The 27513-nt window shown below is 37.0% G+C and overlaps 1 protein-coding gene across 2 annotated transcripts in view; it reads left to right on the forward strand.

Annotated features, from left to right (window-relative positions):
• The first annotated feature begins 4410 nt into the window (after positions 1–4410).
• Positions 4411–27513, forward strand: part of LOC150103332 (techylectin-5A-like) — a 32329-nt gene continuing 9226 nt past the window's right edge. Inside the window, exons 1-6 of one of the 2 annotated variants that reach the window (XM_090397705.1) lie at positions 4411–4746; positions 5572–5707; positions 7694–7854; positions 16381–16486; positions 17739–17903; positions 27146–27313. In XM_090397705.1, coding sequence (XP_090253831.1) covers positions 4714–4746; positions 5572–5707; positions 7694–7854; positions 16381–16486; positions 17739–17903; positions 27146–27153 — 609 coding nt within the window. In that variant the 5' untranslated portion in view covers positions 4411–4713 and the 3' untranslated portion in view covers positions 27154–27313. Of the gene's footprint in view, positions 4747–5571; positions 5708–7693; positions 7855–16380; positions 16487–17738; positions 17904–26629; positions 27022–27145; positions 27315–27513 lie in introns of those variants that run through there. The other variant, XM_090397704.1, reaches the window with a different exon arrangement.

Genomic DNA, 27513 nt, shown 5'->3' on the forward strand with positions numbered 1-27513 from the left:
ACGACCTGCCTCCTCTACCAGTCTACAAAAACCAGTAGCAGTAGCCCCAGCTCCTCAACCCGCCAGAGGTCGACAAAACACGATAGAGAACCAACTGCCGAACCAGAAGCCCCGATTGGATCAAACCACAAACGGCAGACGAAGACCTACGCAGACGTGGTTCGCTCAACAAAGGCCAATCAGGAACAATACCACCCAAATTTAGCAGCCGTCATTACAAACTCCCTCGCGAATATGCTGCAGCACTTTAGCAAATCAAATCCCACGTCGGACCCAAGAAAAAGATTTCTATAAGATATACAATCCATCCTAGCAGCAACTATAAATGCATAAAAACAAAAGCACTCCAGATTCTCTACAGATAATCGCGTGGAACGCGAATGGACTTAAAAACAAGGTTCTAGAACACAAGAATTCGCAGTGAGATACAACGCAGATATCATCCTCATAAATGAATCTCACTTAAGACCAGCAGACAACCCCAAACTTAGTGGATACCTCCTCTACAGAAACGACCGATTAAACTACAGAGGCGGTGGCACCGCCATTTTCATAAAACACTACATCGATCACCACTCTGTAAACAATCCCTCATCCAGAAATCTAGAGTTCACAGGAATAGTAGTGCCCTCAACCTCGGCTGGAAACTAACACTTTATGCAGCCTACAACCCTCTATCAAAAAATCTGCTACATTCAGATCTGGATGCCGTCCTGGGCAATAAAGATCAAATCATCATTGCCGGTGACCTAAATGCGAAACACCCTGCATTGAACAGAAAAACCATCAACTGAAACGGCCACACCCTCTTCAGCTATTCCAGTTCAAACTACGTATTTGTGGCAGGCCCCACCGAACCAACACATCATAGTACGTACGGCACAGCTGACATACTTGACATTGCTATCCTGCAAAATATTAAGCTACAGTATAGCCTAGATTTTTTAAACGAGCTGACATCCGATCACAACCCGATCCTGCTCCAGCTGGGAAAGCAAAAACAACTGCTGCCTCCCCCCACTCCTTCATCTCATGGAAAAAACTATCTGAAGCTATAGTGGAACACATTGAACAAGTACCTCACATCAGCTCCATAAACGAAATTGAAAATGCTGTTAAAACTCTGACCCAGCAAATCAACACAGTCATAAGAGTTGTTACCTCTACTACAACCACCTTTTAGCCTAATCGGCTTCCCGAAGACATAGTGGATTTAAGGGACAAAAACAAAGCAAGGAAAAGGTACCATAATACCCGTGCACCTCAAGACAAAAGGATTCTCACCAAACTAAACAACGAAGTTAGAGAAGCACTTAAAGCTCACAGGAACGAAACATGGGAAGCCAAATTATCATCTATATCACCCGGCGAACACTCCATCTGGAAGTTATTAAGAAGCTTCAGAAACAAAAACAAATCTCACTCTCCCCCCCCCCCCCCTCTTAAGTCAGACAAGGGCCTAGTACACACGGATGCAGAAAAAGCTGAAGAGATAGCAAAAAACCTAGATAAACAGTGTACCCCTGCATACGACAACTTGGACATCAAGCATGTGTACAAAATCCACCGTCAGATCAGTTATGCACAAAAACTCCTCGAAACCTGCAACAACAAACCCGCAATCACCTCACCAGCGGAAATCTACAAAGTCATAAAGAAGGTAAAGAATAAAAAAGCCCATGGTCCTGATGGCATTACAAATAGAATGATTAAACTGTTGCCCAGATCAGTCGTACATCTCGCCACAATAATTAACGCCATGTTCAGATTCAACTATTTCTCCTCCTATTGGAAAGTCGCAGATGTGGTCCCAGTGCATAAACCAGGTAAACATCCACACCTGCCTGAAAGCTATCAGCCTGATCTCAAATTTAGGCAAAATTGCCGACAAAATCATCCTCTCCAAACTCCAAGCCTCCGTAAATGATTTAAATATCCTTCCAAAGGAAAAATTTGGCTTTCGACAATATCACAGTACTACTCAACAAATTCAGAGGCTAATGGAGTACATTACAATTGACACCAACACACTGAAGCAGTCTTCCTCGACTTAGAAAAAGCTTTTGATAAGATATGACACTTCGGATTACTACACAACTCATCTCAGCAGGTATACCATCAAGAATAGTCCACCTAATTAAATCTTACCTCCAGGACAGACACATGCAAGACAAAATAAACGGAACAGTTTCAAGTCAGCGACGGATCTCAGCGGGAGTTCTCCAAGGTTCCCTACTGACACCGATCGTATTTTCGATATATATGGCATACATTCCGCACAACCCAATGATATCCATCTTAGCACTATATGCGGATGACACAGCAGTACTTGCCAGATCTCTACAACCACATCTCGTCATTAAAAAAGAAAATCTACTAAAACTAGAACAATGGTTCTCCAAATAGAGATTACAAGTGAATCCCCAAAAGAGTATAGCGATACTTTCACCAGAAGATTGTCAACTCCCAAGTGGGATCTTTATCTATTCAACGCCAAAATCCCCTGGCAAACAGAAACAAAATATCTTGGGGTAACACTGGACAAAAGATTAACTTTCAACCCACACATCAAAGCCTTATGCACGAAAGCATCTAAAACCATCGCACAATTTTACCCTCTAATAAACAGAAAAAGCAAGCTAACGACCAGAATCAAAGTACGCCTCTACCTGATGACGATCCGCCCAATAGTGACATACGCATCGCCAGCCTGGAGCCACACATCCATTACCAACATCCTCAAGCTGCAGATAGTACAAAACAAATCTTTGCGCATGATTCTACAAGCACCATGGTTTGTAAGAACCGTCCAACTGCATAGAGATACAAACATCCCTTACATCTACACCTTCCTACAAACTACTGCGGCAAAATTTTTCTCAAAAATCTCTACACACTCCAACGATCTAGTGAAACATTCAGCAAGCTACGATGAAACTGACGTCATCAAACCCAAGAGGCCTAAAGCCATCCTAAATAATTGCAACGCCGAGTAATCTCTATGCCCCCCCCCCCGAGGGAGATTATAGGGAAATTATGATAATGCATGGCTTTGATTTGATAGATTTATAAAATTATTCAATCCATCTCTTCTCCCGTAAATGCATCTGAACACAAGAAGTTGTTGTCAGCATCTCTATATTTAAATACCATATAAATATTGAATGAAAATTTCAACTTATTCTCAGTATTCCTGTCGCTGCTTCCGCATGACTATGACCTCCGTTTGTTTAAAAACAGGTGGAAGTCGTATTCATGAAAATCGTTTTCTCACACATTAATATTCTGTTATTGGGGAAAAGAAAGAAAAGGAAAGAATATTGCATTTATTCGTTAGAAGACGACGAAGTTTAAATATAGCTCAGAGGATTTGATATCTATATGAAATACTGAGCAATATCGTAATAATACATTTCTTCTATGAGAAACAGCTAATTAAAAAAGAAATCTGTTAGAATGTTTGTGATGAGTACCTTTCTATTAAGTATGTAAATTTCATTACACGTTTCACTATTTTTCCATTTAGTTTTAATTTGCATCTTATTATTTATTTTTCAATTACCATTGTTTTTGATTTTTGTGTTGATATTTTTATGTAAAAACTACTGCATAACTGTTGAAATTTGAAAAATTGCTTTTGTAGATCACTTCATTTCTTTAAGTAATACTATATTATCAGCATATCCAACGAAGTTTTAATTTTCTGTTTTTTTATTGATTTATCCCCTTTAATCAGTGTTAATTAAATTCGGTTATCATTTTGTTCAAAATGTTTTTAAAATAAACATGGACTTAACCAACGTTTCTCATTCCTTTCTTTAATGGGAATTTTTGTGTATACAAATTAAAGGCATTATAATCCAACATGGGCCTCTAGTTACACGAAAGAACGAAACTATATTTTCATGAGAAACTGAAATTCTTATGATGAAAGAGATGATAGTCAGGAGAATGAGGAGAGAGTTTGAAAAGGTTGAAAAGATTTTTATACTTTTAAACGTTTTAAAAAATAATTTGAAGTAATATGTGATAAAAACTGCTTATAGTTGATACTCTTCAGTAAACGAAAATTCTAAACTGATTTGGTGGCCTAATTATCCGATGTTCGCCGCCCGCAGATCTCTATGTATTAATTTTATTCCAAAGTATGTGGAAAACTATGTCTATATATGATAAATGAAGTTCCTGGAATCCCCCTTGATATCAGCTAACTTAGTCCTTTATCTGATCAGGATATTGTGACTAAGCAGATGTTTTGGATTTATCAGACGACCACTTAGTTTTACTTTCTAATGTAAACATTTCCTGTAACTCTGTCCCATATCCAGACACAGGATGTTTACCAGCCCTTCGTTGTTCTTCTTTTTGAAATTTACAATCACTTTACTAAGGGAATATTGTCATCGGACATAACATCAAAAACAAAATACAATTTTATTCGTGGAAGTCGCTTGTATTGTTGTTCGAAAGAGGAACTTTTGACTCCCAGAAAAATCTGAACATTTCCGATCCGTACCTTAAAGCTAAAGAGAAAGTATAATTTAAGAATATTTTGTTCTTTCCGGTTAATTCTTTGAAGACAACCGGAAATATAATTCGTCAAGATCAATGAGGAATAAAAACACGGTACGTTTGTCATAAACATTCAGATATTAAACTGTTCTTCCCATGAAACGATAGGAACCATGTCTGCACAATAGTTAAAGTGAACTCATGTCTTTTGTTCTGCTACAAAACCAGAAAAGAGTAAGTACTCTAGTGTTATTTCTAGAAGTAAGATGCTCCGTTATTTGTAAAACTCTGAAGTTTGACCTCATTTCTTAGCTGATAGGATTTTTAGTGAATTTAAAATGTTCCTGTATCTTAACTTAACTTTCTAGAATGTCTTGATATTGTTCATCAGATATTAGTCCATTTACTGCAAGAAAACGGAACATATTTAGACATTATCACGTTCGATGTTGTCTTACACTTCTTTTTTTTTAATCAAAAAGACTTCTATTTAATTAAATTTTATTTTATAATTTTATTATTTTGCCCAATATAAATTACTTGTTGATTACAGGAGAAGCTGTTAATTATAAGTAGATGACATACAAGAACCCGATATGCCTTCAAAATGCAAAGAAATTAATTAGTTATACCAGTTAATTTAATTTTTTATATTACTGTAAAGAGATTTAACGAACAGTAGTCCTGGAACAAAAGTTTTATTCACAGATATTTTGTGAATCATATAAACTTTATGATTCACAAAATATCTTATATAAATAAATAATTATATAAATAAGTTTCATGCATGTTAACGCCAAATTAGGAATGCAAGCCTCTCAAAAATGGACAAACTGTTTTCATACGTTTAGTTTGAATTTAATTTAATTTCGATTTCATATTAATATTTTCTTTAATTTATGATTATAAACTATAACTGTAAACTGTACTTTTCATAAATAAATATTAATCATCTCGTGTTTTGTATAAATTTGTTTTATATGGTTAATAATTGCTCCTCCCATTTTGATATTCTTATATAAACCGATATTTTCATTTTAACACTCTCTTTTTTTCCAGATGACGCTCCTTCTTCTTTTGAACTTTCTAATTCCTGTGATTATAAATGCTTTTCCAGTGATTAACATAAAATATGAGATTACTGCGCCAAAAGATAAAATGGATAGCAACGGAATCCAAGGCATTTTATCTCAAGGTAATAATGGGGGCATATGAAGTGAATGACATTTGAAATTTAAAACGAATAGAACGTGAAATGAGAGAAAAAGCTTATTGTCGTTAATATCTAATATCTTTAGGTTGTTGATTTTAGGAAATATATAGAAATAGGGAGGGAATAAAATAATTAATCAGGTTACTACCCATCTTTAATTCACTCGGAGTTAGCTGTCTATTTCTCTATTTAGCCGTTACTTCTCTATTTAGATGTGCTTATTTGTTTTTAGTGAAGAATCTTTTAAAATTGTTCTATTCAAAACACGAATGAAACACAAATTAACATTGTCTCAGTTAGACAGTTTTAAATTTAGATTCATAGAAGTCGTTATTTGGATTGGGCTATTAACTTTATGGCTCTTCGCTTTCCATATCAATGTGTGTACACAGAAACACCTGTTGTATCGACTGCATGCTGTAATCAGCGATTCTTAAAATTGCACGTGTGAGACATGCAATTCTCAGTATATATATATATATATATATATACACACACACACACACACACACACACACACACACACACACACACACACACACACACACACACACACACACACACACACACACACACACACACACACACACACACACACACACACTGCTTTGGACAGAAGTTAACAGACACCACAGTGTGAGGAACCAACAGCCAGGACGCCTACCTAAATAAGATGTGGAACCTCCTTTCGCTGTGATGAATGCCGTGATCATACTAGACATACTTTCCACATGCGTGCGATAGCAATGGGAATTTTAGACCATTCGTTCTGTAAGAATGTAATGAGGTCATGAACTGTTTAGGGTGAACGTCGCTTGACCATACCAGACGATCTAGTTCATCCTACAGAAGTTCAATAGGGTTGAGATCAGGGCTCTGTGGAGACAGTCAAGTGTGGTGACGTTCATGTCCACAAACCACGCAGTTACATCAGCAGCCTTATGACACGGTGCGTTGTTCTTGCTGAAAGAGACAATGGCCAGTTGCATACAAACGCCACAAAGCAGGAAGCATTACATTGTCCAGAATTTTCAGATACCTCTCGGAGTTCAATGTTCATGGCACTACACAAAGAAGTTAGAGGCCAAAACCAAGAAAACACAATACCATCCCGATGCCACCTCCGAATTTCATAGTTGGGGTTACTCACTTTCGGAGGAGATGTTCACGGGTATTCCGTCACACACATATCTCTCCATCTGCTAGGTATAGGATGTAGCCTGTTTCGTTACACCATAATACAACTTTCCAACCGCCCACATCCCATTGTACATGCTCTTTGCACCATTGAAGACCCCGCCGTATGTTGTACGGGTAATGTAGGCATGTATATTACGGTCATACCATGGAAATCCATGTCATTAACATCAGTTCTGGATGATTGTTGTGCAAATTCGTGTTCCAGTCAATGCCCGGAATTTCAACATGCAACGTGTCGGTCGACGAATCGCTTTTTTTTTACATACTATCCTTCGTCCTAACACTTTGCGTGCGTTTGGTGAATATGGCGAGAAGTGTGCTCCGGGTATCGCTTGAAGTTAACTCCCTGCGCTTCCATCTCAGTATGGTATGGTACTGTTAATCTGGGATTGCCAATTTTGTCATCAATTTGCCGAACAGTTAGGATTACAACACGGTATCCTATCACAACGCCTCGCCTCTTTCAAACTCAGTCAGTTCCCCTTCTCGGAGGCATTTCTCCCGGACACAGTTGTTGTGATTTGGTAGAATAATATTCATCTAATTTATACTGCTACAAAAATGTAATTGGTTACAGGGCACGATGTACCTGGCCCATGGGGAGTTCCTTTGACTGCTAATTGCTCTTAAGATTATATTGATACATTTTGTTAGTTTGTGATTCTAGAGTCAGTTTATCTAGCACCTTTTGCAGTATAATTTACCGTGCATGATGAATTATTAACTAACCAGGTGGCTATATAACTACGGTTAATATATATCTTACAGGAATTTGGGAACAGGCTTTTTCAAAACCTGTAGACTGTGCAGATATTTTGGATGGAGGACATAAAAACAGCGGAATATACAAGGTGTGGCCCCGAAGCCGTATGATTAGCGATGGCTTTGATGTGTATTGCGATATGACTACTGATGGAGGAGGATGGACGGTTTGTATTTTTTTAACATTACCACTTTATTTGATTAAAATGCACAATAATTTAGAATGTAATCGGATAATGAGTAAAGCATAGCTCAGACTTCATAGAGGTTAATTTGATGTCCAACCAGGCCGGTTCTCCTTAGAGAAGGAAAGCCAGCCTGAGTGGATGAGTGGGAAGTTTACTTACACTCCAACCAACAGTTTTTGGGGTTTATTAATAAAGTCAACGGATTTTATTAATAAAGATCTCTGGATGAGATACATTCATTCTAAGGCAAGTCATATAAAGTCATTAGCCTCGGTATAGAAGTAGCTCAGACGTAAATAAATAAATAAATAAATAAATAAATAAATAAATAAATATATATATATATATATATATATATATATATATATATATAGGGTTACAATTTTACTTTTATAAGTTTGGTTATTTAACTTCTAATCCCAAGTAAGCAAACAGTTAAGTTTGCGCCTGAAACATAGTTCAAGTCTAAAGTTGGTACAACACCAGGGCAACTGATTTTAAAGGTGGGTAAAGCTGTGATCACTATTCTTAGTATTTCCCATAATGTAAAGCACATCTCACTAGAAGATGTATACTGCAATACATTATGGGTGGGGCCACTACCTAGACCGGTTTCAGGCGCAAACTTAACTGTTTGCTTACTTGGGATTAGGAGTTAAATAACCCCGATTATAAAATTACTTGGTAACCCTAATATACAGTATCCCCAAGTTAAAAAATTAATTACATCTATATATCTCCTCCTGAGATTCTTATTAAAAATAAAAACACCTTGTTGCAACTTGTATAAGTAAAATTCATAAGGCTCTGTATTACTAAAACCTTGGTATGGGGAGAAGGAATCAATCGACCGTGAGATGCGGTGATTGATTCATTCAATCCAATACCCTTGGAGGGTAATGGATAGCAATGCTGTAGCTAATGAAGCTCTAACTGAGGCTCAGGCTATTGCTGTTACCCTCCTGCCATGATCAGAGCTTTAATAATAGCTCAATAATCTTATCCCTACACTGTCCACTACAGATAACGGGGAATATGAAAAGCATTCTTGCTTCGCCCCTTTAAGCCAGTCCTTATAAGGACTATAACGAACCTTGGTATTTGGGGTTAAAAAAAAAGGAAGTGGGGAGATTTTGGTCCTTTTTAGGACTTCCAGGGTAACAAATGGCAATGCTGTAGCCAATGAAGTTTTAACTGAGGCTCGGCTAATGCCGTTACTCAGTCATGACTAGAGCTTTTTAGCTGAATAACACCCCATCCACACAGATTTTCTTCATTCAAATGACGGGATAAAGAGTCAAGGACTCAGTCCATCGCCCAGTTCTTTTAAGAACTTTAAGAACCTTGGTATTTAGGGTCTAGCCACTCACTGAAGAGACCTCAAAAAAGGTTGAAACCGGTGGGAGGGTCCATGAGGCTCTGCTTTGGATAGGTTTTTGCCTGTCTCTGAGTGGGGCCACTGTTGAGATTATGGCTCTGCTTGGTGGTGGGGTGAGCCTTCCACTGGGTAGAGCCAATACTGAGCAGTTCTTCTCGGTGACAGGGTAAGACTGCCATTGAGTGGTACAACGCAGAGTTGGGAGATCTTTCGGGATCGTCTTATTTTTAGAGCCAGTTTCACTTTTACATTGAAACAAGGTTGAAACCGGTCTGGGTAGTGACCCCACCCATAATGTATTGCAGTATACATCTTCTAGTGAGACGTGCTTTACATTATGGGAAATACTAAGAATAGGGATCAGAGCTTAACTACCTTTACAATGAGTTGCCCTGGTGTTGTACCATCTTTAGACTTGAACTATGTTTCAGGCGCAAACTTAACTATTTGCTTACTTGGGATTAGCAGTTAAATAACCAAGCTTACAGAATTACTTGGTAACCCTAATATACGGTATCCCCAAGTTAAAAAATTAATCACACACACACACACACACACACACACACACACACACACACACACACGTGTGTGTGTGTGTGTGTGTGTGTTCAAGATACCAAGAAATTATATACAGGCAGCCCTCGGTTTACGACGGTTCAATTTACGCCGGATGCTTGCGCGTGCTTTCTTACTGTAGTGTGGTCTGACTGAGAAACGACGCTATCAGGCACTAGTGTTTGAGTGTTTACCGAGCTACTACGACGTATATGTACCAAACCTAGTTTTAATGTTGAATCTACCTAATTGTTCTGTTTAATTTTTTTTACATTCATACATATTTAAATTGATAAAGTACGTAATTACATACCATGTCTGATAAAAGAAGTGTAGAAAAGTTAACAGAACTTGATGTTAAGAAGGCGCGGAATCAATCACACTTGAAAAGAAGATGGAGGTGATTCGAAGAATGGAAGATGGGCAGACACGTGCTAATGTCTGTAGAAGTATGAACTTACCTCCGTCGACTGTTACTACCATTATGAAAAATGCAGATAGAATAAAACAGTCTGCGCAACAATCTACGGCAGCACTAAATGCGAAACATGTAAGTTATAGCAGGGATAAACTTCATGAAAAAATGGAAAAATTATTATTATTATGGGTGGATGACTTGAATCCGAAAAACATTCCTCTGATGCAGACTGTTATAACTGAGAAAGCAAAAACAAGTTTTGAGGATCTTAAAAAGAGAGATGGAGACGAAGAAACATTTTTAGGAAGCAAAGGTTGGTTCATGAGATTTAAGTCTCTAAGTGCCACAGTGTCAAATTATGTGGTGAGGCGGTAAGTACAGATGTTGCTGCAGCGGCTGCTTTTCACAAAGAATTTCAAGACTGTGTAGAAAAAGAAAGTTATCCTACTGATCTAATTTTTAATGTTGATAAGACCGGGCTCTACTGGAAAAAATTGACATCACACACCTTCATTTCCTGTGAAGAACGTTCGGCTCCAGGTTTTAAAGCTGAAAAAGATAGACTTACGCTTTTGTTGGGTGCAAATGTTTCCGGAACTTAAGCTTAAACCAATGTTGGTGTACATTCACAGACACCACGCGCCTTCAAGGGTCTAAAAGCCGTGCGCCCGTCTATTGGAAATGGAACAAGAAAGTTTGGGTTACACAAGACGTTTTTATTGATTAGTACACGAATTAGTTTTATCCTACCGTGCTTCGCTTCTGTAGAGAAAATGATTTGTCAGCCGAGGCATTGCTTCTGTTGGATAATGCCCCTGGACATCCTCAAAACCTTGCTGAAGTAAGAACACCATTGGATGTAAAGGTTATTTATATGCTCCCAAACACAATATCGCTTTTGCAACCAATGGATCGGGATGATCCGTAAGTTATATCAATCTTCAAAGCTTCAAAGCTTATTACCTCCGTATAATATTCATGGAAATGATAAGAGTCTTGGACACTTCAGGAAAATCTATTAAAGACTATTGGCAGTCGTTCGATATTTTGAAGGGCATTAACAACATCAAGCAGTTTGGAACGAAGTATCAGCAAAGTGTTTAAAAGGAGCATGGCGAAAACGTCTTCAAGCATTTATGCACGACTTCGAGGAATTAGAGCAAGAGGAGAATGTTGTTGAAGGCCAAGCTTGCGCGAGAAGTGGGAGTGGATGATATTACAGCTGAAGATGTGACAGAAGTCTTAGAGAGCCATGATAAACCCATTTCCAATGAAGACTTAAAAAATTAGCAGAACAATTAAATCAACATCCAAAGGAAGAGAAAGAAAACGAAGAAGGTCCTCTGAGAAATATAAAAACGGTGGATTTACAGCGTATCCTTGCAAGCACAGAGACATTGACTAATGAACGCTGCGAAATCGACCACGATTAGGAGCGGAATGCGAAAGTAAAAGGGAGTGTATTCGCATCTATTCGACCTTACATTCAACTCCTTAAAGAAATAAAAAGAAAATCTAGGCAGATAACACTGGATAATTTTTTTCAAAAAAATGTAAGTGATCCGAAACCAGGAACTTCAACATAGAAATATGTAATATCTTTTCGAAGTTTCATATTTTTTGTATATAATTTTGTTTTGTTTTCGTTATTAATAATTTTATTTTAACAAGTATATATGTATGTATTATCAAAGCTTTAAATATAATAATGTTACACAAACTTCATGTGCATATTTTTTGAGTGCACATGAAACATAATTTTGTTATGTTAAGTATTGTGTTATTTCTTACTCACTTGAAGAAGTCAGGACACCGATGATACTAATCGTGATTCATTAACGTTTTTTGTGTTATACTTTCTCGGGTTCTAGTCAGTTAAATATTAATTATATATATGAAAATTAACACCCTGTTAATTTTAAAATGCTTTTAACCAAGATTTGCTTATAATTAAATTAAAAGATTATTTTTTTGTAATTAATTTTCTGTTATTTATAACAAATTTTGGCGAATAGGCCATCATATGTTAGAAAAACACTGTAGTAATTTAGCAGTCATAAATTAGTCACCACTCATAAAACATGTTCGGCGAATGATTAAGACGTGATCACACCAATCGCACTTTATTGGTTCTTTTATCGATTGGCGTGACTTTCTTCAGCAGTTTTATTACACACATTTTCGTAATTTTAGGGAGTTTAATTATAAAAAAAACAGCAGAATTCAAAAGTTAGAAACATACTTGATAGTGTTTTTCAAAACAATTACCAAAAAAACAATTTTTTTTGTAATTGCAGTGCTAATATTGATAAAATTGCATATTCGCGATTTAACGGACTTTCGATTTACAGACACCCCTTAGCCCCTATTAGTCCGTTATTATTATTATTATTATTATTATTTATTGTAAACACGACATTCTTATGTACAGGATTAACCGGTTTTTGGTTCTCTGCAGTCAGGCAGAGAGGTTACATGCTCATACTCGTGCTGAGGTATGTTACATCGAAATATCAGTTGTAATGTGTATTACATTTTTTTTTAAATTAAACCTATTAACAGTTATAAAAAACCTTTCTTCCCCCTTTCTTTGGTGGTGGGGAGAGAATGATGTCCCTTCTATGCTGGAAAGTAGAGTATGATGCAGTCGCCCTGCTCAGCCATGAGTTGATTCCGTGGATTTCACTCTTGGTGGAAAAGATCTAAGGTGTTGTTTTGCCTGTGGTGGTGATGCTCATGTAGGATCCGACTTCTCCTTTTGCTTGCAAGGAGTTGGTCAGCTGCCTCTCTCTCTGTGAAGTTGCTGTGCTGCCTGGTGTTGCATGTCTGAAACAGAAGCTGTATATTACCGCTTTAGCAGTGATGAAAGGTAATTGCAGAATGGACGATTATTTGATTTTGCATGGCAAGATTGAAATACTCCTCTTCTGTATGAAGACTACCACAGGTGAGAACTGCCGTTTCCCGAGACAAACTGATTAATTGGGTATTGACTGAGTATTCCAAGTAGATATGCGTCTGTTAAATCGAGGATAGGATATATATATATATATATATACAGGGTGTTCGGGATAAATTTGACATATTTATAATTAATTATATTTTTCCGTAAGTTACATGTATTAACACACACTTCTCTTCATTTAAAAGTTTGGACCCTTCTTCATTCATATACAAGATGTCAGAAAGGATGGATAGCTGGAACCCACCTGAATCATGGAAGAGAATAACTTGTATCATGATGATTCGTGCCCGCCATCAAAATAAGAATATTACGACTGCTGCCCAATGCTCCCTGAATACAGTAAAAACAATCAGGCATGAACTAGAGACTTGCAATGGTCTACGAGGATGTAGCAAGAAGAAAGATCCCTAGCAGACGATCTGATTGCGTTCGTACAGCAGAATTCCTCGCAAATCTGCAGGAACAGGTGTTGAAGAACCCTGGCATTGGAATTCGGGCTTTGTTCGTGGAGTTGCTAACTGTAGTCAAGCCCTGGATAACAAGGGTAGCCAATGGTAGGCCGTATGTATGGCAGCAGGATTCGGCCCCTTGCCACACCTCTGGGAAAAGTAAAAAATGGTTGTCTGAAAATTTCTACGACTTCACCAGTCCAAATGTTTGGCCTCCAAACTTCCCAGACCTTAACCCCATGGATTATTTTGTATGGGGCGCAGTTGAAAAAGACACCAATCGCACTTCCAGTAATACAAAAGCCCAGTTAATGGATAAAATTAAAACAGTTTTTGCGGCCCTTCCCAGGGAGACTGTAGCATCAGCTTGTTCGAGGTTCCGAAGCAGAATTGAAGCTGTGATCGATGCTAATGGTGGTTATTTTGAGTAAATCTTGTTGATAGTATTGTAATTAACTCTGCCTGTAATGTTTTTTTGTCAATTCATTAAATTTAATAGATACAAAGAAGATTTTCTTTTTCCTTACGAAACTCTCAAATTTATCCCGAACACCCTGTATATATATATATGGATATATATATATATATATATATATATATATCCATATATATATATGGCGTTCACGTGATGCAGCAAGCACGCACTCTCCCAACAATGCAACAAATGAAAGAACAGCTTCAAATACAACTACAACGTTTTAATGCTAATTATGTATAAAGACTGTCTATGATGTTCATAGTCTTTTAACCCTCAATGTTTAGTGTTTTTTCTTTTATAATGTCACCTGAAGAAGGCTGTACAGGCCGAAACTAGTAGTGTGTTTATATTAAAACCTTTTTAATTAAATCTCGGTTCTAGTCATTCAATATTTTTCATAAAAAAAAAAAAATATATATATATATATCCTATCCTCGTACAGCATTACAACATATCCTATCCTCGTACAGTAGTACAGCATTTAGTACCTCACAAATCTTGTGGTTAGTGGGTTAGTATCAACAGCAGTTAGTTGATGAAATATACAAAACACACCAATCCATAGACATAGGATACACCTGGAGGCACAAGCCTTACCACCTTATCCTCGATACGGTAATGGTTAAATGTAGAAAACTCCTTGACATCGCAAGGTAAAAGAGGAGGGAATATATATATATATATATATATATATATATATATATATTTAAAAACGAATGCTATACAAAGTATTATATATACAGTACATCTCTTGAATAGCAAAGATGTCTGTCTATAATGCACAACTGAGACAGAAATGTTGTCATGAGACATCCCAGTCTCATTAACTCACATCGCCAAACTTGACTTACACTAAGATTTCTTTTCTGGAAGATTGCATTACTACAATCTCATTTGTTACATAATGATATGAGTTCCTTAGAGAGCAGACCTGTGGGGTGTAATCGAAAATTCTGGAATTTATTTTTAAGTAGCTAGCAGATAGTTAACGAACTTCAGTAACTTCTTGAAGAAGTTCTTTGCCTGGAAATATCTAGTTAGAATCTATGACGCAAGAAGAAAGGAACCTGTATGAGAGTTTTTCTATCAACAGATGAATTAATCGGTCTCATACGAAGGTCGTGGGTTTCGGAAACTCATGCGTGTGTTTTGTCCTTGATAACAAGTAAACCAGTTCTATTAATACTTATATTTACAGGCATAGAATATTACTGGCCAAGGGAAGCAACAGGAGACTACCTCGTCCAAGGGAAATTAATAATTTCTTAGTAATGCAGCATTACTAGCTCACGACCCCAGTGATTAGTGGGTGGGTTATCAACAGCAGTTATATGATGAAATATACAAAATCGATTGCAAGAGCTTCCTACTGTAAGCTGAAAAAAAGCGTTGCTAGCAAATGTAATAAAAACAAAATAGGAGTTCATTTTAGATACATTAGGGTCCGAAAAGTAAAAGAACACACTTTCTGAAGATTACAGAGTAAAATTCAGGCGAATCAGCTTGTGGTGATTTGTATAACTGACGATTTTTCAAGTAGAAAGCGGATACACATTCAGCTTTTCGCATCGCGGACAAGAGAGTCCCGTGGTAGCACTCAACAGAACCTTTCCCATGTAATGTTTGTCCATATCTTGACAAACTATGTTAGAATATGAAGGATACGGAATATTTACGCAGGATCTGAATACCTACTGACAGTACTTTGATTGTATTGTCAAACACCGATACTACAGCATGGAACCAAGCTGAACACTTAAAATAGAAGACGTCACACCGAAATTGGTACTCAGGTAGTTGCACAAATAAATCATACAAAGAAAATCCGAGGAAATTATAACGCAAAAATGAAGAAATACACTGTTTACTAAAAACGTATTGCTTAAGATTTGAAATGCAAAACAAACAAAGGTACAAACAAAAAACTAGAATTGTTAATCATTTTAGCAATTTAATTTGATTTAATTAATTTAAATTCCAAATAAAGTAAGTGATCCAAAAATATTATCCTTTTCAAAGTTCCTTATTAGTATTGTAAAGTTAGTACTGTTAAGACAGTCGTATAACTTAAATATTGGCAGACCGATGGAGTTTTTCGAAACCTTTACTAGTGTTTGGTAAATCTTGACAAACTATGTTAGAATATGAAGGATACAGAATATTTAAAACGGAACATAAAACTAGTTGTTTTATGTCGTTTGTAAGGGGGGGGGGCTTGCAGTTTCATACTTAATAAGCACTAAATATTAATTCCATTTTCAGATTATTCAGAGAAGGGGAAATTTTGGAAGAGCTAATGACTACTTTTTCAGAGAATGGAATGATTACAAAGACGGATTTGGAGATCTTAACCGTGATTTCTGGCTAGGTAAGAAACGTGCTCATTATATATATATATATATATATATATGGGATTATCACAATACCTACAATTTACAAAATACCTACTCTTCGATTGAACTTAGCACATTATTATCAGTCTTCATCTCTACTCTTCTCCTCTTCCTTATACACATATTAGGCCTAGTGGTCTATTACGTTTGTATTAGGCATAGCCTATTACAATTTGAAACCGCGACAGCCTCGAGGATACGATAGGTAGCCTTATGCTTCTAGGTGTGCCCTCTATTCCAGTTCGCCTCAATTCATCAATAATGATCGGCAATTCTCTCCTTCTTTCTTATTCTGCCTTTCTACCTGAATATATAGTAACCCATCTCACCCTATCCCTGTAAGGATATCTTCATCTCTCAACTAGGTTTGATTACTGCTAATAATTTTAGTTCATTTGCGTTTTCTAATGCAAATTTATTCTAATGCCATTTTATGACAGATGCTTCCAGCAAAAACAATCAGCCAACCTCTGGAAAATTCGAGCAACTCATAAAACCTGATTCATATAAATAAGTAAACCGGGTTGATTCCTAACGAAATTATCATCCCCATTGCGGTTTTTTCGCTACGTTTCCTGCTTCACAAAACCTTATCTCTGTTCTTCCCTCTTATTTCATGGGATTATCCCTTTCATGACTTCATCGCATGTCTCAGTAGCTTTGTAATCATTGTTCCAATGGCCGTCATCCACATTAACATAAACTTTCACATAAATTATATTTTAACATAAACTTTCACATAAATTCTATTTCAACATGAACACTTTATCATGTTGGATTTAAATCCACCAGTTATTTCCAAACCCCCCCCCCCCACCGTAGCATTTGCATTACACCATCCTCCACACAGAACAATCGTGAAATCCCTCACTTGAAAATACACTGATTCACGTTTAGCTTTCTAGGAAAACTCTTCGCCATCTAACAGTAATCTACACAGCTTCTAACTCTGGCTCAGATGCAGATCATCACACACACACACACACACACACACACACACACACACACACACACACACACACACACACACACACACACACACACACACACACACACACACACACACACACACACACACACACACAGCTGTCTGTTTGTGATGAAAATGCGTCCATATATGCAAATAAATACATGTATATAAAATATAAATAAATGCATCTATACAAGTATAATAAATTCATGAACATAAATTAAACAAATTATTCTTATGGTTTGTTTATTTTGCAGGCAACGACCAAATAAATGCTCTCGCAAACCAAAGAAAAAATTCCATTAGATTTGATCTTGCAGATTTTGAAGGGAACTCTAGATTCGCCTTGTACGATCACTTTTGGATTGACGATGAAACTTACAATTACACTTTACATGTTCAGGACTATTCAGGAAATGCTGGTAAGTATGCGAGAAGTCAGATATGATAGTTTTTTCTTAGAGTAGATTGATCGAACAATATTGAGTTTCAAACAGAAGATATTTCTGAGCAAATAGATGTCTTCCTTATGTAAGAAAGGACACAAGATATCTAAAAGCAAATATTCAAAGAACCCTCGTACATAAATTACTATTCCCTTTAACTGCTCCCCAGCAAAATCCTAACATTCACTACAGGACTTCAGTTTCCATCCCATGGATTGGTCGACTTTCACTCAGGATCGATAGTCATGCTTATTTAGATTGCACGAGGTTTACTGTATTCTCCTAACAATTAGAACCTTTTCTACAAACATCCCAGGGTCTATAATATCCCATGTTCTTGTGACCTTTTTACATACAGCAGACATCTAGAACTTTTGAAATACACCGGAGGACAGAAGGTACATATTGGAGACGTGAAGAACAACAAGCAGAAGGCATTAAATATATTGGCATAAAAGTTCTAACTTTTTCAAAGCCATTGTTCCCTTCTCTTCAGTCTTTTTTTATTTGAGAAGGCCAGCATTATATTTAGCAATATTCATGCTTTCATGATTTATCACTGTAGTTTATTTATTTCTCTTATAATTAATGTTGACCTTGCGACCTACATCCTTCATCCAACAGCCAACCTCAGGAAAATTCAAGCAACTCGTAAAGGTTTCTTATAAAGAAAATTCTTTAGATTGCTTGCCATGAAAAAAAGATAAAGTTAAGCGAATGATTAATCTATTGGAAATTTATTACAATCTATGTATTGTACACATATGTATATATTTGCTTCAGCATTTGAAACATCAGTTATTTGTAATAAGCTACAAAGCATTCGAAAATCACCATTATGATTATCTGGTAGAATTAATATTAAATATCTTTCGCCGTCATTGATGATACCTCCATCAACAGTCCAAATAATCAATCAAATTAATCAAATGTCTGGGGTAGAAGTTGTATATTACCCCTTTCGCGGTGATGAAGAGGTAATTGCAGAATGAATGGTTATTTGACTCCGCATGGACGAGATTGAAATACTCCTCTTCTGTATGAAGACTACCACAGGTGTGAGCTGCCGTTTCCCGGAGACAAACTGGTTAATTGGGTGTTGACAGGGCATTCCAAGTAGATATGCCGGACTGTTCCTAATTGGTAGCAGAACAGGCAGTTATCTGAGACGTTTGAGTTAAATTTTCGTAATATAGTAGGAGTGGGTAATACATTGTGCCACATTCTCCACTGAATATCTGAGTCAGGTTTGATGGCTCTTGTGCGATACGATAGGTCCCATTGAAATAGTGTTTGATCAGATGTTGCAGGATTTTCCAGTAAAGTGCTTTGGTTCGGCTCTTGTGTTAGAATGCTGTAGATTTTGTTGGTGTTGCTGGGTGTAAGTTTCTGCAATGAGTTATTGATTTTTATCAGAAAGATAGGCGCCGGATCTTCTGAGTTGGGAGGGCTAAGCCCTCTTCTGTTATGCTATCAGGCATAGCGGCTTGAAAAGTTGAAAAGCGGCCTTTACAGTGTGTATCTACTCAGACTAATTCCCATATTCCAGGTTTTTGAGCGATTTTGGAAAGCGTCAGGTGAGGATTGGAGAAAGAATGTCACCCAAGATCCTCACGCTTCGCCAGCTCCATGGAGGAAAGACAATCTCTCACTGAGTGATCGTGCTTCTTACCATCATGTTGTGGAAGATAGATATATATTTTTTTATTTTTTATTTTTATTGTAAACATAACAATCTTATATACAGGATTAACCGGTTTTTGGTTCTCTGCAGTCAGACAGAGAGGTTACATGCTCATACTCTTGTTGAGGTATGTTACATCGAAGTCACTTATAAGGCTAATTACATTTTTTTTAAAATAAATTAAAGCCATTAAGAGTTATTTTAACATGATAACATAAGATCTTATTTTAACATAAGAACATAAATGTGGAAGAACATAGAAGTTACTATTGCACAATATTATCTATTAACATGAGAGTGCCAGCTGATTAACTTTCGCACTGTTAAGCACAACAATCCTTCTTTCTTCCCCCTTTCTTTTTTTTTTTGGTGTGGGGGGGGGGGTAAAGGTGTCACTTCTATGCTGGAAAGTGAATTATAATGCAGTCGCCCTGCTCAGCCAGGAGTTGATTCCGTGGATTCCATTCTTGGTGGAAAAGATCTAAGGTGTTGTTTTGCCTATGGTGGTGATGCTCGTGTAGGATCCGACATCTCACCTTTTGTTGGAAGGCTGCAGTGAGTTGGTCAGTTGCCTCTCTCTGTGAAGTTGCTGTGCTGTCTGGTCTTGTATGTCTGAGGTAGAAGTTGTATATTACCGCTTTTGCGGTGATGAAAAGGTAATTGCAGAATGAATGGTTATTTGAGTCCACATGGACGAGATTGAAATATTCCTCTTCTGTATGAAGATTACCACAGGTAAGAGCTGCCGTTTCCCGAGTCAAACTGATTAATTTAGTGTTGACTGGGCATTCCAAGTAGATATGCCTGACCGTTCCTAATTGGTAGCAGAAGAGGCAGTTATCTGAGACATTTGAGTTAAATTTTCGTAATATAGTAGGAGTGGGTAATATATTATGCCACATTCTCCACTGAATATCTGCGTCAGGTTTGATGGCTCTTTTGCGATATGGTAGATCCCATTGAAATAGTGTTTGATCAGATGATGCAGGATTTTCCAACAAAGTGCTTTGGTTCGACTGTTGTGTTAGTGTGCTGTAGATCTTGTTGGTGTTGCTGGATGTAAATTTCTCCCATGAGTTATTGGTTTTTATCAGAAAGATAGGCGCCAAAACTTCTGAGTTTGGAGGGCTAAGCCCCACTTCTGTTATGCTATCAGGCATAGCGGCTTGAAACGCAGCCTTTACTGTGTCTATCTGCTCAGACTCATTCCCATATTCTAGGTTTTCGAGCGAATTTGGAAAGCGCCAGGTGAGGCTTGGAGAAAGAATGTCACCCAAGATCCTCACGTTTCGCCAGCTCCATGAAGGAAAGAAAAATTCTTTCTGAGTGATCGGGCTTCTTACCATCGTGTTGTGAAAGATGGGTTCCATGAGGATTTCAGGTAGGGATGCTGTCTTCACTGTGTGCTGGAGGTTTAGCTACTTCCATCGTCGAAGGGCATCTTTGTAGAAGTTTGTTAAATTTACAGGCACTTGAGCTGTTGTCATTCTTAAGGTGGTGGAGAGAGAGAGACCTCTAGTGGCAGAAGTGAAAATATACTCAGTGGTGCATTTGCGTGATATTTCCTGTTGTAGGGCATTTATGAGAAATCGAGCGTGGAACGTTGTTATCCTGTTGTCAATGGAGGCCAACTTTTGTCCTCCATCTTTGAGAGAAGTACATAGCTGGGAGTAGGAAAGCCAGTTTGTTTTATTCCATATGAATCGATATATGGTTGACTTTATTTGTTTGATGAATTGCACTGGTTGCGTAAGAATCTTTAGTGTATGCCAAAGGACACTGGTGGCTATTTGGTTAACGATTATTATTCTCCCTCTTGTGGAGGCAGAGGCTCGTATTGCTGCCCACTTTCCTAGAACTTGCTTGAAACGCTTGTTTAGTGTTTCCCAGTTCTTATCCACATAAGAGGGTGTGTTTCCTAGGTAAATTCCCAGGTATTTGTTTCCCTCTGTGGACCAGGTACCAGACATTGGGGAATCGGTTCGGTTTTTCCATTTGCCACACCACAGTCCTATGGTTTTATGTGTGTTTAGTTTGGCCCCTGAGGCTGCCTGATATTGTTGGTATGCCATTTGTATGTTATGAAAGTCCTCTTCTTTGCGGGCTATGATTGTAACATCATCAGCATATGCTGTCAGGGTTATGGTTTGGTAGGGAAGTTTAGGGCGGCATGCTTTGAGCAGCATGCTGAGTCTACACAAAAAGGGTTCGATGGCAATTGTGTAAAGAGGACCGGAGAGTGGACAGCCTTGTTTAATACCTCTGCTGTATGGTGCAGTTATGGTAAGCCTGTTGTTTATTTTCATGCAAAATTGTGCCTTGGCATACAACATTTTAATAGAGTGAATGATGTCTGAGCCAAAGCCAAATGCTTTCAAGCAGTTGAAGAGGTAAAGGTGTTCAACGCGGTCGAAAGCTTTTTCTTGGTCTAGTGTTACAAGACCCACTGTTTCACTGTTGTTGTTCGCTATGCTTATGAGATCCCTTATGAGGTGTAAGTTTTCGTGGATAGATCTTCCAGGGATGGAATAGCTCTGATGCCTATTTATTATTTCGCTCAGAGCGTGTTTAAGTTTGTTGGCAATGGCTTTGTATATAATTTTGCAGTCGGTGTTTGTGATAGAGATGGGTCTCCAGTTTCCTAGTTTCGTCGCGTCTCCTTTCTTTGGAATGAGTTTGATAACTGATGTTGTCATATTGAGTGGAAAGCCATTGGTATTCGCTTCGACAAATACTCTGTAGAGGATAGGTCCAAGCTGTTCCCAGAAGGACTGATAAAATTCAGTGGTGAGCCCGTCTATGCCAGGAGATTTATCTTTAGGTAAGGAAGTGCAGGCAGTTTTCAGATCGTGTAACGTGATAGGGAGTTCTGTGTTACTCCATGTTGTTGGTGAGAGTCTTTTCACATCGGAGAGAATTATATTCGTGGCCTCCATAGATGTTGGGTTGGCTTGGTACAAATTTTTGTAGTACTGCAAGGTATATAAGAGGATTTCGTCATGATTTTCTATGATGTTTCCATTATCTGTTTTAATAGCAGATATAGTGGTGCACTCTTGTTGGCGTTTTTCTAGTGAAAAGAAATACTTTGTAGGGGCATCTGCGAAGTTAATATGTTTGCGTCGTGCTCTTATTAGTGCTCCTCTTGCAGAGTGCTCTAGGTGTGAGCGTATGGTGGCTTCTAGGGACTGGTATTCCTCAGATTCTGGATGATGCAATTGCTGTTGTTGTTGCAAATTTTTAAGGGCTGAATGCTTATTCAAATTTCTTCGGTGACTATATTTTTGGGTGAATACCTTAACTTTGGATTTAAAACGTGACCACCACTCGGAAATTGATTGTGAAGTAGATATATCTCTGATGAGAGTTTCGATATAGATTTTAGAGGTTCTGAGATATTCTGTATCCTTTAGTAGGCTGTTGTTAAATATCCAGTATGCTCCTCCTTTGTATCTGGTGTGTCCAGGAAAGCAAATGTTAAGAAGGCTGGAGTCATGGTCTGATGCATGAGATGGATGGTATGTGACTCTCCTGATGTAGGGTATTGTGTGCATCGATGTGTAGTATCTGTCGAGCCGTGCCTGGTATAAGACACTGGTAGGACCACCTTTGGCTCTCCAGGAGAACATTTTCTCATGTGGGTGCAAGTGTCTGAAGGTGTCAGTCAGCTCGAAGTCATTTATTACATCCTGGAGAAGCTGAGCTAGTGAGTGTCGATGTTCTTGGCATTGCTGTCTGTCCATTGCAGGATCCAGAGTGTAGTTGAAATCCCCTGCCAGTATGATGTGGTCATTGACCTTGCTGAGGTGGTTTCGCACAAACTCCAGTACCTGCACTGCAAGCTGGTCATTTTGTGGGATGTATATGTTAATGATATATATTTTCTTTCCTGTCTGAGTTGTAATGAGTGCATATATTGCACACCCAGGAAAGGTATCGATTATTTCTACTTTTAGAGCGCTGTTTTGGTGAATTCCAATGCTGACTCCCGATCCATGAAGTTGTATGGCAGGACAGTGGTGCATGGTATAGGGCCAGTTCTTCCAGTGTTGATATGAAGCTATGCCGTTTTCGCTTAGCCAGTTAGTGATTTGATTGATGTCGTGTTGCATATTTGTGTGTAAGCGATATTTACGTTGTTGTGAATGGATACTATAGCCGTGTCGTCGGCCAAGCCACTGGTTTGGCGATCTCCGCTTCCGATATGTGTTAGTTTCGTTAACAAGGTTTCGTGTGGTCAGTGTGTCCGATGCTTTTGTTAGGTCAATGAAAACAACTAATACTATTTTGTTTTAATTAAATGCAGCTTATTAGGTCTGTGAAATCTTACAGGAGTGTTGCTTCCTTTAGTTTTTTGAAAGCCATATTGTGTTTTGGGGATGCTTTGGAATTTTTCAACATGTTCGGAGAGTTTGCAATGTACGATGCGCTCCATGATTTGATTGATTACAGATAATGTGGCGATGGGTTTGTAATTATTTATGCTTATTTTTGGTTTGTTTGCTTATAGTGTGATTAATGCAGTTTTTATTGTTTTAGTTATGTGCCCGTTTCGATGATTTTATTTAGCAGATTTAGTATAACTGGACATAAATTGGTTGATAGTTTCTTGATGTCTTTTGGTCTAGTCTGTCCTGGGTTCTTTGTCAGGGTTCATTTGTTGAATTTCAAGGGGTAGTTCTTCTTTTGTTACTGTGAGTAATCACATCGACGGGGTTGCCTGTGGAAAATGTTTCTTTGTGTGAGGAGAGACTCCTGTAGTTTTGGACGGAGTTCACGAAGTGCTGATTAAAATTGTTTGCCAGCTGTTTGAGGGATTTGGGATCGCAAGCAAAGCTGTGTTTTATTGTTTCTGAGGCAGCGGTTCCCTTTATGTAGTTCCGAGTTGTTAATTTATTAATTTGTTTCAATACTAGTTTCTTTTGCCGTTCTAATCTGTGTTGTTTATTAAAACAACACAGATTACAGAAAACGGTATTGTTAGGTGACTTCTTATGTTGTTTCCATAGGGCATATTTTCTTTGTATATTTATTAATATGTTGCTGTTATCCATGGATTCTGTTTAGTTTGGGAGCGTATTTTTATTTTTATTATTGCTTTGTTATATATTTTATTAAATGCAAGTTTAAGACTATTATATACAGTGTCAGCAGCAGTCTAAAGATGCTATCTGCATCCAGGCTGTTTTTCTGATTTTGTCGTTTACTATTGTTTCGTTTAGGATGCTATTATACTGTTTTGTAGTCTCAATGAGTTTTTAAGGGTTCTGGTTCATAAATAAAAACTGTAAAATGTCACTCTTATAATTGTATCAGATATCATAATGGCAAAAATAGTAAGACAAAAATTATTTGCACTTTCTTTTCAAAACACAAAGAAACAACATTGTAAATTCACCTAATGAAAAAGAAAATACTACATATTTTTCTTGTGTTATCTGATTGTTTTTCTTGTAGTACAAAGAAGAAATCACCGTATATAACATGGGAGAAAGGAAGAAGGCAAAAATCTATAAATTAATTGCACTATAACTAATACAGAAATCATGTCAGAAAAAATTATTTATGTTCTAACAACAGCAGATATAAATATTTTCTTCTAGTTTAGATACGTGGCATTGTTGAAGTAGCTAAACCTTTGCTATTATTTACACTAAAATAAATGGGCATGTTCCCCAAGTGATTTACGTTTGTAACAGTTGTCTTGCGAACGATTTATAAAATAAATTCTCTGAAATATCTACAGGTTGGATAGGACTATAACCCTTCCCCTCCTCCTCCAAAAAAAAAAGATTATGTAAAGCATATGGCCCTTTTCTTTTAAAATAATTCAAATCCTCTTTTTCAAGATAACGGTATCAAATAATTTATAATTTTTCGATAGTAAAATGAAACTGATCATTTATAAATTAAGAACTTATTTTAGCATAAATACTATAAAAGCCTGTAAAAGAAACGTCTGTATTTCTTTCCATGTTAGGATGTCTTCTAATCAACAATCGAAAACGAAACACGACATTCTTCATGTATCTCGCACTGCAGCTTGAGGCACTTTAGCGTGACTTCTGGCTAAGTGTTCTCTCTTTTCTTTCTCAATAGCACTGAGAGTAATCTAAGTCTTTACCTTTTCCTCCAGCTAAGAGGATTACTATCAAGTATTTCTAAGACACAGATTACTTCAGAAAAAGCAACCAGCAGCAGAAGTAGAAGTAAAAATATTTAGATTATTTAAAAAAAAAGAAGAAAAAATAATAATATTACTGAAGTTTATTTTGTGTGGTATGCATTTAAACAATTTTTCACCAGACAGACAGTAGAACAGCTGATTTTAGATTGCAAAGAAATAGTACAGAATTAGAAGGTTCAGAGAGGATAAGGAGGGGGCGGTAAGCATTAGAAAATCTTCAAAATAAGCATAAATTTTGAATCCTTCCTTCCTTATACGGTATCCTTCATATTATATTTTCAACATATCTACGGTGGTTACGCACTCGATATTATCGTAATGTATTCCTACAAAAAAAAAAAAAAAAAGATGAAGGCAAAGATCCCTACTAAAACATCATTGGATATAAATTTTTGATCGAAAAAGACTCACAATCGGAAACCGAGTAATGCAATTTAACATCATTTATCGTTCATAATAATAAAATAAAATAAAATAAAATCGTTTCTAAAACTGAAATGTGATGATCCATATAATGGCATTTTGCTAGGAAAGAAAGCAAAAGGTCATATTTATTTCAATAAATATTATTTTAAAATATAAATATGTGACATTATATTTTCAATGCAAACATTTGAAAATTCGCGAAAAAAAACTGTTTCTATATTGTGAGTAAAGTGAAAGAACTACCAATGCAACTGTTTCATTGCACTGGTTGTTCTTTCCTTTACTTAGGACAGTAAAGGAAATTCCAAGTAAAACCGTATGCGTAAAGACAGATGACACGAAGGTAACTCAGTTAATACATTAATGGCTCTAAAATAGCTCTGAAGGGATTAATGGCGGAAGGAGGTAATGGCATGACAAAAGGTAGAATGCTGATGAAATTTTGATCCATGCAAAATACTAGGGTAGTCTGGATATTTCATCCACCTCAGCCAGCAGGAAGGTTAATGTACTTACGTCCTGGCGGATGGAACGGAACACCAAAGTAAGCCGAAGGATGACTGTGTTTCATCACAATGTACGCTAAACGCAAAAGATATGATTGGTCTGTTCAGTATAAATGAAGTAAGACTTCCTTAATTCCGATTTTATCATTTTCTTGCCCAATATGAGAAGTATTAAGAAAGGAAGGAAGTTGTGCTTCCATTGTGATATCAGTGCCTCACACTCTCAGGAAACACTTTTTTAATCATATTTCGGTCTCTTCTTAGCAATTCAGAAGTCAGTTTAAAGTGTTGGTAAGTAGTGCGTTCATAAACGTAGGCAGGTTGATGAACGTTGAATATATTATTTTACAGGATATGGTGATTAGTCTTATATATATATATATATATATATATATATGAATGAAAAATCTTTCAGCCTTATGAGACCCAACCTTACGCTGAAAATCCGTGATCAAGGTTCTGCAAGTCTTAGGATTCGAACCCAATTCTTTGCAACCATAGGTTTCGTGTGAGCTACGAAGGATCTGCATAAGGCATTGAGCGAATACATTTCATAGATATTTTATCTAGGATTATAATCAAAGGTAAGCATATCTATCTTACTTCAAATTTCATTTCTGAACGGTATGTCAGATGCAATGAAATGGATGCATATATCTTAAACAAGGTACTAATTATCACTGACATCATAAAATGACAAATAACAGTTATTGTTAGAAACGAAACATAATATTTATACATAAAACTTTATGATATTTATTATTATTTGAAATATTTTAAAAA

The sequence above is a fragment of the Typopeltis vanoorti genome, chromosome 9, assembly GCF_054136105.1.
Source record: "Typopeltis vanoorti isolate ZY-2024b chromosome 9, IOZ_Tvanoo_1.0, whole genome shotgun sequence".
Taxonomy (NCBI): Eukaryota; Metazoa; Arthropoda; class Arachnida; order Uropygi; family Thelyphonidae; genus Typopeltis; species Typopeltis vanoorti.